This window comes from Melanotaenia boesemani, chromosome 22, assembly GCF_017639745.1.
Source record: "Melanotaenia boesemani isolate fMelBoe1 chromosome 22, fMelBoe1.pri, whole genome shotgun sequence".
NCBI classification, from domain to species: Eukaryota; Metazoa; Chordata; class Actinopteri; order Atheriniformes; family Melanotaeniidae; genus Melanotaenia; species Melanotaenia boesemani.
The window spans coordinates 27,184,187-27,197,904 of NC_055703.1; the positions used below are offsets into that span (position 1 = coordinate 27,184,187).

The 13,718-nt window shown below is 42.8% G+C and overlaps 1 protein-coding gene across 3 annotated transcripts in view; it reads left to right on the forward strand.

Annotated features, from left to right (window-relative positions):
• pex7 (peroxisomal biogenesis factor 7) overlaps nt 1–13,718 on the forward strand; it is a 64,529-nt gene that overhangs the window by 20,269 nt on the left and 30,542 nt on the right. For all 3 annotated transcript variants that reach the window (XM_041976032.1, XM_041976034.1, XM_041976035.1), the window contains exons 7-9: nt 4,643–4,749; nt 5,734–5,847; nt 8,973–9,028. In XM_041976032.1, coding sequence (XP_041831966.1) covers nt 4,643–4,749; nt 5,734–5,847; nt 8,973–9,028 — 277 coding nt within the window. The remainder of the gene's footprint in view (nt 1–4,642; nt 4,750–5,733; nt 5,848–8,972; nt 9,029–13,718) is intronic.

The following is a 13,718-nucleotide window of genomic DNA, read 5'->3' on the forward strand; positions in this document are numbered from 1 at the left end:
TACAGAATTTCTGGTTTGGAGCACCGTGACCGCGCTGAAGCCGTCATGCTAACCATTTCCAAAAGTAAAATGAATTAAATTGATGTGTTTTAGCTTCAAATCCCAGAAATCATCAGACTCCTGCAGCTGCAAACGGGACTCAGTGGAAATGAGAAAAACCTGGCGGGTGGTCGGGATTCATCTCCAGTGACAGCGTGTGTGTGTGTTACACAGCTGTCACACTTCAGTGAGATGATTAAAGGTGTGTGTGTGTGTGTGTGTGTGTGTGTGTGTGTGTGTGTGTGAACCTGCTGATACAGCACAGGCAGCAGGTGTAAGAGAGCCAGAACCTTTTACAGAAGTCAGCCTCCAAACGCGCCGCGCACACACAGCCGGATGCATTTGCTGCTGCAGCAAAAGAAAGAAGACGACAACACAAACACACAAACACCAGCTCACAGATCAGTGTGTGCGATTCCCAGTTCCTGATGCCAGAGGAGTTTCCACGCATGGCTGAGAGTGTGAAGAGGGACGGGGAGAAGGAGGAGGAAGAGTTAAAGCAGCGCTGACAGAATCGATAAAGAGCGGGAGGAGGTGGTCTGGAGGAAACTGATTCCAGGACCGGGGGAGGGGCTCATCCATTGTTGGGATTAAAGAGGAGGATGAGGAGGTATCTGCTGGTCAGCAAATGTGAGGGGAGGCATGAAGGAGTTCCCCATGCGCGCTCTTTAATCTCTTCCCTACAAAGAGTCAGGAACTGTCCACGAGTCGGGATTCCAACACGCTCCGACCTGTTTGGAAGAGCAGCCATTGAATCCTGCAGAGAACACGTATTTAGTTTGGAGCTTCCAAACGGAAGCCAGGAAATGCCGGCTTCTGATTGGAAAAATAAAAACGTTTCCAAGACTGAAATTTTCTGACTTAACATTTGTTCCCGGCCCGGATTAAAATCCTGAATGAAATGACGTCTTCACAGCTACGTATAATGCTGGTCTCTACGGAAGGTGTAGCTCTACGGATGGAGGAGTCAGCAGGTCATTCTGAGTTTGGAGTGTAAGATTAAACTAAAAATAAATATTTAAATGTTCAACACCATTTCCAAAGAAGCTGGACTCTTTTTAAACTGTAAATAAAAACAAAATGATTTATAAATCTCATCCGGCCACATTTTATCCCCAGTAGAAGATAAACAACAACAGCAGGAACGGAGACATTTTACCATCTGATGGAAAATATGAGCTGATTTTAAACCTGATGCAGCAACACGTTTAAAAAAAGCTCAAACAGGAGCAGCAAAGGGCTGGAAAAGTACCTGGTACACCAGAAACACCTGTTAAGATGATGTAAAAGGAGCATTTCAGAGAGGCAGAGCCTCTCGGTGTCGTTTTATTTACATTTACGGTTACAGTTACGACTTTTTTTTGGTAAATAAATTTTTTTTTTTATTGAAGGCAACTTTTTCATTTTACTCTGTACCAAAGAAATTTAAATACTACATACAGAATTTATTTCTATCATCGATTTAGTAAACATTTATAATAATGATCGTAATAATATTAAAAAAATAATAAAAACAATAACAAAAAGGCTTAAATTTTTTTGTAATATTTTCCTGAAGCTGAATTACATTTATTTGTTTGTATTTATTTCTATTTTTAACTATTCTATCATTTTCCATCAGGGATAAAGTATTTTTTATTCTTGTATAAAATTTTCTTTTCTTTTCTGGACATTGGGTTTGTAAAGTGAGGGCTCTCCTCCCTGCCCTCCAGAAGGAGGTGGTGTGTGAAGTTTAACAATCGGGTTTGTAGTTTGTGTAACATGGAAGTCGTCCTGATAACTTTCCTTAATTTCCCCCGACATGGAACGAGATAAGCGAACCTGAACAGCAGCGTTTCCAGACTCAGAGATTCTTTGTCATTTAGTCTCTGCAGCTCGTCGTCTTTTTGCTTCTCTTTGGAGTGTTTCAGCATTTCTTTGTTGTCGTTTTGTACCTCTTTGTAGTTTTTGTGTCTTTTTGCATGTCTTTGTATCACTGCACAGGTGAATCTCAGAGCCTCCGGTATCTTTAGGCCCTCAGACCCTTTGGCTCATTTATTTATTCATCCACAGAAACTGCATCAAACATGCTGGTTTTTAATGGCAGGCTGTAACAGAGGAGAGCGAATCCTGAAGGTGTGACTGGATTAACCACTGGTCAGCAGGTAGACCATCATCATCTCTTCTTTGTCTCCTTGTCAGAGTAATTTCACACAACTGCTGCTGATCCTATAGAGAAGATAAATCAGGTTGGCTCAGTTTAATCACCCACACATGAAAGTATCCTGCAGTGTGGAGGCAGGTGTTGCATGTTTCCTGCAGATATGGTGTGTGTGTTGCTTTACATCTTCCACCTGCAGTTTCTAACAACATATTTACAGTCAGGGTTTAAAACCTGTGAACGTGTCGTCATGCCTGAAAAATCCAAAAAAGGGCAAAGAGGTGGAGCTGAGAGGGGGACTGTGAAGGTGGGGGTGGATGATTGTTGCCCATCACACTCTGAGCTGCGTGTAGCTAAGAGCTAACCGAGCTAACGGTGGTAGGCGAGCTAAAGCTGTTAGCCGGCTAAAAACTGCGATTGTGATGCACTCTCTTTTCTTTCCACGGATATTGGATACCTGTCAATCAAAAGGACACGCCCCTAATTATGACTAATTTCAAGATTAAATATCATCCAAACAGATGAGTTAGAAAAAAGTTCACCCCCCTCACAGTTGTCATAAAGGTAAACTTGACCTTTTAATCCTCAAATGGATTTTTGTACCAGGCTTTAAACATGTTTATTTCTGCTGTGAAGTTTTTCTTTTTAACATGGGAGTCTGTGGGGATTTGCTCTGTTTTGGAGCCCCTAGTGGACGAGGGGGGGACTGCATGGCTATGGCTTCACATTTTACTGCCGGAGGTTGCCGCTTGGATTAATGTAGTAAAACTGATGTAAAATCATTTAATCTGAACCGGGTGTGTTGAAGCAGGAAAAATCTAAAACCAGATGGATGGTGAACCCTGAGGACTAGAACGTAAACCTCAGGAAAATATAGAAATTATGACAAATCACAGACAAAAAGGCTCCCAAAGGTGGAAATCTCTGCGGTGCATACACACCTGCACATGTCACCCCTGAGGAGAAAACCAAACACGGTTTACTGTAAGCTGAGAAAACAGCCGAGTTGAAGTCCAGGTCTCGGCTGTGGTTTCCTTAAAGCTCGCCACCAGCTGACGTGAAACATGTCCTCATTCAGATCTTTGGTCCTGTAAGAACCCCAAACTAACATTTACACGCATAAACTTGTTAGTTTCTGCAGAATGATCTTTTTTCTGTTCTCACACGAACACGTTCAGTTCCTGCAGATTTTCTGCAGCTTGGCTTCGTCTCCGTTCAGTTTTTTATTCTCTACACATGGATGAAGACCCTGAACCTGCTGGCTGGGAAGTGGCTGAAGAGGAGGAGGAGGAGGGTGAAGCTTCTGCTTGGTAAATGTCGCAGTGTGTTGGCAGACCTCAGCCTGTAAAACACACGTTAGTATTTCAGGCTTTCTGAGGACCCTCGCTGACATAATGAACTACAGTTACGTCACAGAGTTCCTCACCTGAATCCTAAAACCAGGTTTTAAGACAATCTGAAGGAAACCCTCTTCATCTTCATCTCCAAGAGTTACTTCAGGCTCATAGTTACAGGAACATCCATGAGAAACGGCACTAATCCAGGGAGATAATAATCCTCGTTATTTAAGTTTTTTTTTTTTGTCTAATCAAGCTTCTGTGAATCAAATCAAACTGATTCAGGAAACTTGTGGTGATTCCAGCCATCGTCTAACCAAAGATTTGTACAATAAATAATCCAGGAATTGGCTCCCACATCCATAGTTAGGTGGTTCCTGATGGATCGATATGACAACGATGCCGTTCACTAGATGTGCCTTTTAATAGCAAACTGCACAAAAATCTGCTGAATCCAAGAAAAGCAGCCATATTTACTCATCATTACATAATCAGCTGCAGTTATTATACACCAGTAATGTAATAAGCTGGAATTATTGGCTCGATATTATTATGTTATTGGCTTTTTTTCCAGTTAAAAGTATTACATTATTGGGATTAAACCCAACGCCATCCTCTCAGCAGGGAGGACGCCTCAAGCATAAAAACGAAAGCCGGTCAACGACGCAGCCGGAGTCATGAAAACGTCCGTCCGTTCGATCCCATTCGAAGATGCCAATCTTCTTCTCAGGCAGTTTTATTTTACTTAGTTTGTTTTCTTAAATGAAAACACTGGAAACCTTTTTAGACTCATTTATAAACCACGTATTTATCTTATCTGGAGCAGCAAAGCATCCAGAAGCTTCTGCGGGCCGAGCTGGCCTCTATGTTTGGGCTTCAGGGTGATATCTAGAAACTCACAGCTTTCCAAATCTTAAATATTTTATTGTAGTGAGTTGTTCTCCTCCCTGCAGGGGTCGTCCTCACGTTTGCCGTTTATTCTCTGTGTCGCATCATTTGTCTGAATATCTGGGATGGACGGTGGCCCACAGAACCCCACCAGGCCACCGTTCACTGGTCGGACACAAGCTTAATGTCGGTGAAAGCGCCGTTTTCAGGGTCTGCCTCTCCTGTCTCTCGCTCTCAGGTGACGGGACTCTCAGAATTTGGGATGTGAAGGGCGCTGCGTGCCGATTGGCCGTTCCAGCTCACAAGGCAGAAATCCTGAGCTGTGATTGGTGTAAATATGATCAGGTACCTGCTCAAATCTTTATCAGGTTTCTTTTTCATGTGTACCAATTATTCTTGGTTTATTTTATTTATATATATTTCTTTTGTTTGCTGTGTTTTATTTGGTTTCTTGTCTTTGAAAAATATTTATATAGTCTGTATTTAATTAAATTTGAGTTAAAATAAAACAGATTGATTTCCAAATCTCATCAAGCCATATTTTATTCCCAGTACAGCATAAACAACATATCAGATGTTGAACCTGAGACATTTTTACCATTTGATGGAAACATGAGCTGATTTTAAACGTAGAAAACCATGCTGCTGTGATGGATGCAGGATGTGGTTCAGCATGTCTTGCTGAAATCTGCAAGGCCTTCCCGTCCACTGATAACAAGCTGGATGCTCCCTCTCCTCTTTAGTCTGCAGGACACGCCGTCCATGCTTTCCACAAACTAGTTCACATCTTCATCCAGGTTTCCACTTTGCCTCAGAACATTTTAAATGAGCTTTGGTCCAGAGAAGACGGAAGAAGCTGGTTCTGGATCCTGTTCACATCTGGCTTCTTCTTTTCATGTTGGAGCTTTAACCTGCGTTTGTGGGTTTCAGGGTGAACTGTGTTCACAGACAGTGTTTTTTTTTTTTTTGTAAAATATTTCCACAGTTTTAGATCCAGTTTGTGTCAGATTGGTGAAGCTCTGTCCATCTTTCCATCTGAGAGACTCTGCCTCTCTGAAATGCTCTTTTTATACCCAGTCATGTCACTAACCTGATTAGCTGCCAAATGCTCCTCCAGGCGTTATTTTTCCAGCCTTTTGTTGCCCATCAGATTCGCTATCAGCTCATATTTCCATGAAATGATGAAAGGTCTCAGTTTCAGCATCTGACATGTTGTTTATCTTCTCCTGGGAATAAATACGTCTTGATGAGTTTATCAATCTTTGCATTCTGTTTTCGTTTACATCTTGCACAGCATCCCAACGTTGCCGAATTGTTTTCTGGTTGCAGAATATCGTTGCCACAGGCTCAGTCGATTGCAGTGTGTGTGTGTGGGACCTGAGGAACGTCCGACAACCCGTCAGCCGACTGCTGGGACACACCTACGCCATCCGCAGAGTCAAGGTACACACACATCTCTGCTTCCTCCTTACACTCCATCCGACGCTGACACAGCGCTTTGTCCTCAGAGATGTGTGTGTGTTCGTACAGATGCAGTGTGAGGCCTGACAGCATCAAAACACCCACTTTAATTGACCTAATAAGAACACACACACACATATTAGGCGTGTGTGTTAACAGACAGACGCAGTCCCCAAACACGACCCAGTTACTAAGATTAGCAACACTTTCTCGTGTGTAAATACACACAATAGTACGACGCCTGCTGACTGGAGGCCTCAAATCCAGGTTTTCTGTTTGGTGGGGACCCCAGAAGGAAGGAGTTTCCCCACAACGTGACACACACACACACACACACTCCGCACAGCTCATGTGGAGTTTTCTGGGCAGTTGTCACCAATCGATGTAGACGACTCGCTCCAAACCGTTTATCAGCGTCTGTAAATCTGTCGGCTCGTGTTGATTCATCAGAGCAAAGAGAAAGGACGAGATCAGCAGCACGAGAGGACGGATAAAAATAACCCGATAAACGGAGACGAGACGCACACTTCCTGTCCAGCCGTTAACAACACAGTTCCCTTCGTTTAACAGCACATGTGAACACCAGGCAGCAGCAGCAGCGGCCCAGGTGTGGACACGACGACCACCTCACTGGGACCAGAGTCGCCCGGAGCTGCTGGATTTTAGGCTCATTTGGTTTGTCCTGCTCCCTTCATGAAGCCTTCCTGATTCAACCACAGCTGGCCACAAAAACAGTAGTATCTGCTGGCTGCGGGACGGGAAACATGAACGCAACACTTCGTCCTTTCTTTCAGGACCGGTCCAGAACTCTGTTTCCATGGTTACAGCATCCATGTGAGCCGGTGTTCTTACCTGCACGCACACATGCACATGACAGAGCGACAACGCCCAGAAAAATGAAATATAAACTAAAAAGTGCATTGGAGGGCTGAAGTGTAGCGCAGCATGCTGGCACAAGAAAAAACAAAACAACTTTCGTGTCTTGAGGCTTACGGACGTCAGTTTCGCTGTCTCATAAGGACGAGGACAGGAGACAGGCTTTACTAGTTTAGGCTCATGTGTGGCCTTTTTTAATCCGAGTTTTAAAGTTAGACGAGTTTAGAGAGTTTAATGCTTTATAGGGGCCACTCGTTTGTTCTGGGCTTGTTTTCATCGAGCTGGTTGCTTGTTTTTCTTGCATGATCTGGCAACACTGAGTGGCTGGTGTTAGCTCGGTGGAGGTGGTAAACTTCTGACAGCTGAAAGGAGATGAGTTTTGTGTGAAGTGTGTGTGAATATTTTTATCCTGTTTTATGAAACCTTCTATCTTCAAAGAGACCCAGCTGGTGGTGTGATGGTGGGGGAAGATTTTCTTGGTCCACTTTGGCCCCTTAGTACCAACGTGTCCTGGTTTAACCAGCACAGCCTACCTGAGTATTGTTGCTGACCATGTCCATCCCTTTATGACCACAGTGGAGCATCTTCTGATGCTACTTCCAGCAGGATAATGCACCATGTCACAAAGCTCAGATCATCTGTAACAGGAAGAGTATCACGACTGTTAACAGTATAATCACATCTCACACATCCAGCTGTTTACTGTCACATATGTTGAATTAATCTGTAGAGTAGTGGGAAAAGGTTTGATACCTGCAGTGTGGACAGACTTTATAGTCAAATTAGCTGGCCAGAAGTTAGCTTTTTAGATTAACTTTTTCTTTGTTGGTGTTGTTGTTCTGGATGAACCAATAAGCATGTCCATCGTACCTTCAAACTGGATATAACTGCAGGTATCTTTTACAGTGGCTGTCATGTGAACACAGAATAAAGACGTTTCTGATGCACGGTGGCGCCACAAAGCAGCTGAGCTGGAGTTGGTTTAGTGAGGATAGCAGGTAAATAGTAGCAGGAATAACTGGAAATGAGGAAAAAGTGGAAACATGGAAATAGTTTCTGTTGTGTGTTTGTTTCAATAACAATATTTTTTCTCCTGAAAGCCAAGACTTGAGAGAACGATGAGATGAGAAAAGGTTTGGTCACTGTTGATCTGTGTGTTATTTCTACAAAGTTCTGTTAGTAATAAATTCTGCTTTCTTCTTCTGGTCGACCTTTATGCTGCTACATCTATTCATACATTCATTTTACATCATTTTACCTCCCAGTCTGACAGCTGCTACACACTGGTTTATACTGGGATTAAAAGCTGCTACAGACTGGTTTATACTGGGATTAAAAGCTGTTACAGACTGGTTTATACTGGGATTAAAAGCTGCTACAGACTGGTTTATACTGGGATTAAAAGCTGCTACAGACTGGTTTATACTGGGATTAAAAGCTGCTACAGACTGGTTTATACTGGGATTAAAAGCTGCTACACACTGGTTTATACTGGGATTAAAAGCTGTTACAGACTGGTTTATACTGGGATTAAAAGCTGCTACAGACTGGTTTATACTGGGATTAAAAGCTGCTACAGACTGGTTTATACTGGGATTAAAAGCTGCTACAGACTGGTTTATACTGGGATTAAAAGCTGCTACAGACTGGTTTATACTGGGATTAAAAGTTCCAGCTGCTACATACAGTAGTTTCTGTTTGTAATTCTTCTACTTCGTAATGTTTCTTCTTGCTGTGATTTGTTTTACATAAAGTGCGTTGAGTTGTCTTTTACATGAAATGTGATGCACATGGAAACCTGTCCTGCTTTGCTGAGCAGACCAAAAGCTGGAAACTCGGTTCAACCTGCTGGAAGCTGGTTTTTCACTCAGATTCACTTCATTTAAGGAGAGGAACAACCAGCTTCAGGGTAGCAGCAGACTCGGGTTGAGGATCAAAAACAACGTGAAAATGTTCTTTTCTAGAGAAGGAAATGTAAACACCGCTGCAGGTCTCCGGTTTTGTGTAAAACGGCTGAGAACAAACACCTCATGTTAGTGATGGTGGAAAGTCCAGCTCAGTAGAAGCTGGACGTTGAACAAGGATGAAACTTTAAGAACGAGCAGGTTTCTCTGGATTGCGTCACTTTTATGATCCACGTTTATCAGACGTGATCGACGGCTTCAACAAACAGGTGATATTATTCCATATCATTTTCCTGATTCTGATCCTGAATATTCTTCCTCCTGCAGTTCTCTCCGTTCAGGCAGACGGTGCTGGCGTCCTGCTCCTACGACTTCTCCGTCAGGTAAGAGGTGGGGGGAGAGGGAAACATTTGTACAGATAGGCAACGAGATAAAAAGATACGTAAGAGGTCAGTGCTTGCTGACATGGAATTGCATTGTTTACCTAAAGCAGAACTGACAGAAAAAAAAGGACAACAGAACAACAATAAACAAGCTTACAGAAAAACCCACATCAGTCGACGACTGATGGAGCAAACAACCATAATCATCCACCAGCAGACCTGCCTGCTACGTCCGGAGGGTAAGACTCTCCAAGCCTCACAGAGGCTTCAGTTAGCGGTGAGACGGAGCTCTGTCCTCCTAACAAGATGAAAGAGCCTCACGTTTCCCCAAATCCACCACAGCATCCACTTGTTTCCTCCACGATGCAGACTAGTAACCCAAATCTGATCTTTTATTAGTCTGAACAGCGCAAACAGGATTTTTATTAAAAATACGACCAGGTCTGTCTTCTGAACGCTCACGTCACTCCTCATCTGACTTTACCATCATAGAAATGAGACAGACGTCAGAAATCTGCACCGGGTTCTGACTTCGTATCAACAGAGAAGCTATTTTTAGGTTTGTTCTCCCTTTTTTATCAACCTGCTTCTTTCTGTCATCAGCTGGTTGTAATTTTGTCGGTTCCGACTGCACAAGAACCTCCACATTAATACGAAAACATGTAGCATCATATTCAAGTACTTCTTCCCACTCCTTTTTTATTCTTTCTATTATAAGTTAATGATGCAAAATTATTATTATTCGTTTTCTTTTATTTTCTTTTTTATTGTTTTTTCTTTTGTTTGTTCAAACTTAATAACTTCATTCATTCATATGTACTTCTGTAAACACTGCGTGTGACGTGTCTTCTGCACATGCAGGTCACTTCAGGCTGTGTACAGTTCATACTGAGGTCTGATGAAGGTCTAATTAAGGTCTGAGGAAGGTCTAATGAAGGTCTGATGAAGGTCTAATGAAGGTCTGATGAAGGTCTAATTAAGGTCTAATGAAGGTCTGAGGAAGGTCTGATGAAGGTCTAATTAAGGTCTGATGAAGGTCTGATGAAGGTCTAATTAAGGTTTGATGAAGGTCTGATGAAGGTCTAATTAAGGTCTGAGGAAGGTCTAATGAAGTTCTGAGGAAGGTCTGATGAAGGTCTAATTAAGGTCTGATGAAGGTCTAATGAAGGTCTGATGAAGGTCTGAGGAAGGTCTGATGAAGGTCTAATTAAGGTCTGATGAAGGTCTGATGAAGGTCTAATGAAGGTCTAATGAAGGTCTAATGAAGGTCTGATGAAGGTCTGATGAAGGTCTAATTAAGGTCTGATGAAGGTCTAATGAAGGTCTAATGAAGGTCTGATGAAGGTCTAATGAAGGTCTGATGAAGGTCTAATGAAGGTCTGATGAAGGTCTAATTAAGGTCTGATGAAGGTCTAATGAAGGTCTGATGAAGGTCTAATTAAGGTCTGATGAAGGTCTAATGAAGGTCTGATGAAGGTCTAATGAAGGTCTGATGAAGGTCTAATGAAGGTCTGATGAAGGTCTAATGAAGGTCTGATGAAGGTTACATTTAAAAAATGTGAACAACCACAAAATAAAATACGATTTCTGCAAAAATTTGGAATTTAGCATTAAGACCTGCAGCGTGAACGTAGTTTCATTTGGTCCCATTTAAGAAGATGAAGTTTATCTCTAATCCAGTGGTGGACTCGGTGATCTTCCTGATTTCCATTCATCAGTCTTCTGACCAGCAGGGTAGCGAAGGCGACGTCTTCTTTTTTGAGTTTGGTGTGAGTTAAAACATGAGGATGAGGTTTGCAGGAGATCCCCAACATCCATCCCTGGATGGAGATATCCCATCATACATCTCTGCCAGCAGACTGGTTTAATATGTACCACTGGTTCAGACTGCGTCTGGCACAAATAAAGGATTGATGAGATCTCGGTCTAGATCTCAAACTGCCGTTCCCAAATCTTCCTCCCAAAGTGATTTTACACAGATTTTATGAGCTCTGGATGCAGACGACTCATTTTATTAGAAATGGATGCAACGAGGCGGTGTCACAAACGTCGAAAGTTTCATCATCAGGTAAATTAGAAAACAGAGATTTCCCTTCAATGTGTGCCAGGAGAGACGTTGGAAAGAGGCAAAGACATCATCACATACTGGTCCCTGGAAATCTAAACACCACTTCGAGAAAACACCGTCTAGTAGGGAGGGAGGAAGAGCATGGTAAAAGACGTAAAAGAGGTCGTTTGGTATAACTTCCATTAGAGGCTTTAAAAGTCTCTGCTGACTGTTTTCATTTCATAGATTTCTTTTTGTTTCTCTGGAGAAAATTCTGTCATCTGTTCTGGTTGTCAGATCGGTGGGGAGCTTGAAACCCTGCAGGACAGCGACCCTTAAAGGGGCAGTAAGCAACATGGTTTCACCGCTTGGTTTGTAGACAGAAACATAGCGTGTAATGAGCCACATCCTCCACCTCCTCCCCCACTCGCCTCGTTCGCAAACCAAAGTGCAAACACACTGAACAAAACAGTTTCCTCATGCTGAGAAACATGTGGAAGTAACTTATAGCATTTATGTTGTTACCGTCCCGGAGAAGAGCTAGCTTCCAGTCAAACTGTAGCTTCTATAGCTCTGGCAGTGCTCTCCTCTTTATAAGGACAAGGCTGATGTTAATCCAGGTTATGTCCCTTTCTCTAGCCCAGTGGGTCCCAACCGTTTTTCCTCTGGGACCCCTTTCATGCAAATACTAAAAAGCCACGGGCCCCTGCCCCACCCCATGCTGACACCGTGCTTGGTTTTATGCTTTCAAAAGTGGGATTCTCACTATAAATAACGTATTCTTGCCCAGTCTTGTCCTTCCATACAGCCAAAGTTAAATGAACAACATGTAGCCTTCATCTGTTTTCTAAAATAGGGACAATGTGTGGACATTAATCACAATGGCTCCGATGTTCAAAGCCTCAGGGACTCCCTGTGCAGTTTGGGGGTCCCGGACCCCAGGTTGGGTACCCCTGCTCTAGCCGACAACTTCTTCACCAACGACAGTAGTGTTTTTTTTTTTTTGAGTTAATGTTGGTTCCTGGTCGTCTTCTGGTCAATGTTTTGTTCCGCTCGCCGCCATTTTGCTTAGAAAATATGTGCTGCCATTGCTCGCTGGCTGAAGCCTTTTATAGGGAGGGAGGGAGGGAAGGAGGCGGAGCTTCACCTGCATGAACGTGCAGCCGGACCGGCTGGTTAACACAGGGCTGGAGATCAACACAGAGAGACGGTGTGTGACGTCATGTGATACGACGGATGAAATTACACCTCTAGCTCTTCACATAGACATTTTTAATTCCTCCGTCTAGAAATGAAGAATTTCTGCTTATTGCCCCTTTAAGGGCGACTGTGGACACACCTGCTTTAAAGCTTTATACGAATGAAGCAGTTTTACAGGTAGGAATGCTACAGCGCCACCTACAGGTAGTTCTGGTTACGGCGTTCATTGGTTCAGAGGTCAGTGGAGACACAGAGCCAAACTCAGTATCTTAGCCGACAACGGTGATACTATCCAGATATTCATCTTATTTGCTGGAGACCAGCATGAAATACAAGAGAAACGAGATAGAATCGTAATGTTTAACCTCCTTAACCCGGGGTCCTCGTAGGAGACATCACATATTTGGTTTTTCAATTTAAAATGATATGTGTATCTGCATCGTATAGGATGAAGCGTGTATAGTCATATAATTATATTTTCTGGTTCCTCCTTAACACAGAAAGCTAGAAGAATTCTACTATTTGTGGTTTATTTAGTCTGAACGCAGGTCAAGCTAAAGGGTCTGAGGAGGGTAAAAAGCTTTTAGATGCCTCGAATGAGTTTCTGACATATCAGAAACTTGCAGGCCGATATTTTAAACTGTAAGTCATCTGCTTTCTGTGCTTTTTACAGCTGAGCCAGGGGTCTAGTGTGAATACTATTGCTGGCCCAATGTAGCATCTGAACTTTGGTAACGCCTGCTGATGTTTGTGTTCTCATCATGAGTCCGTTTTTTCTTCTTTGTGTTGGAAAACAGCAGATGAAGTGTGTCCAGCCTCATTTTGTATTAATGATCCATGGAAATGAGTTCCTTCCTGCAAGGATGAAATAATGACAGCGTTGTGGAGGACTTCTGACGTCTTATTGGTTCTTCTGCTGATTCTTCTTTGTTTCTTTTAGCTTTTTTCTAACAGAATCTCTGAGGAGTCACATTGAATTAATTTGCACAAAGAAATGAAACGAGGAAACGACCCGACGGAGCTCATTTAGATATTTAGTCAGCTTTAACAACATTTTCCTTCACGTTCGTCTACAGTTTTTCATTTGTTGAACATGTCAAAGATGCTTCTGTCCTGCTATTTTCTTATATCTTACCTGCTTTGGGTTTGATGGAGATCAGCGTTCTTCTATAATCCGGCATGTTTACACCAAACTTTTTGCTGCTGGTGTTCGTTAACCTGCACTGCCCCAATTAGATGAAGAAATTAAGCAAACATTTTCATCCCTGGTGATCCTGGTTTAACCAGGAAGATGCAAAAAATCACAGACATGAAACCAGATATCCTACAGCAGAGGGCCCCAACCCCGGTCCTCAAGGCCCGCTATCCTGCAGGTCTTAGATGTTTCCCTGCTACGACACACCTGATTCAAGCTAAACGGCTCTCTGAGAAGCTCTGCACACA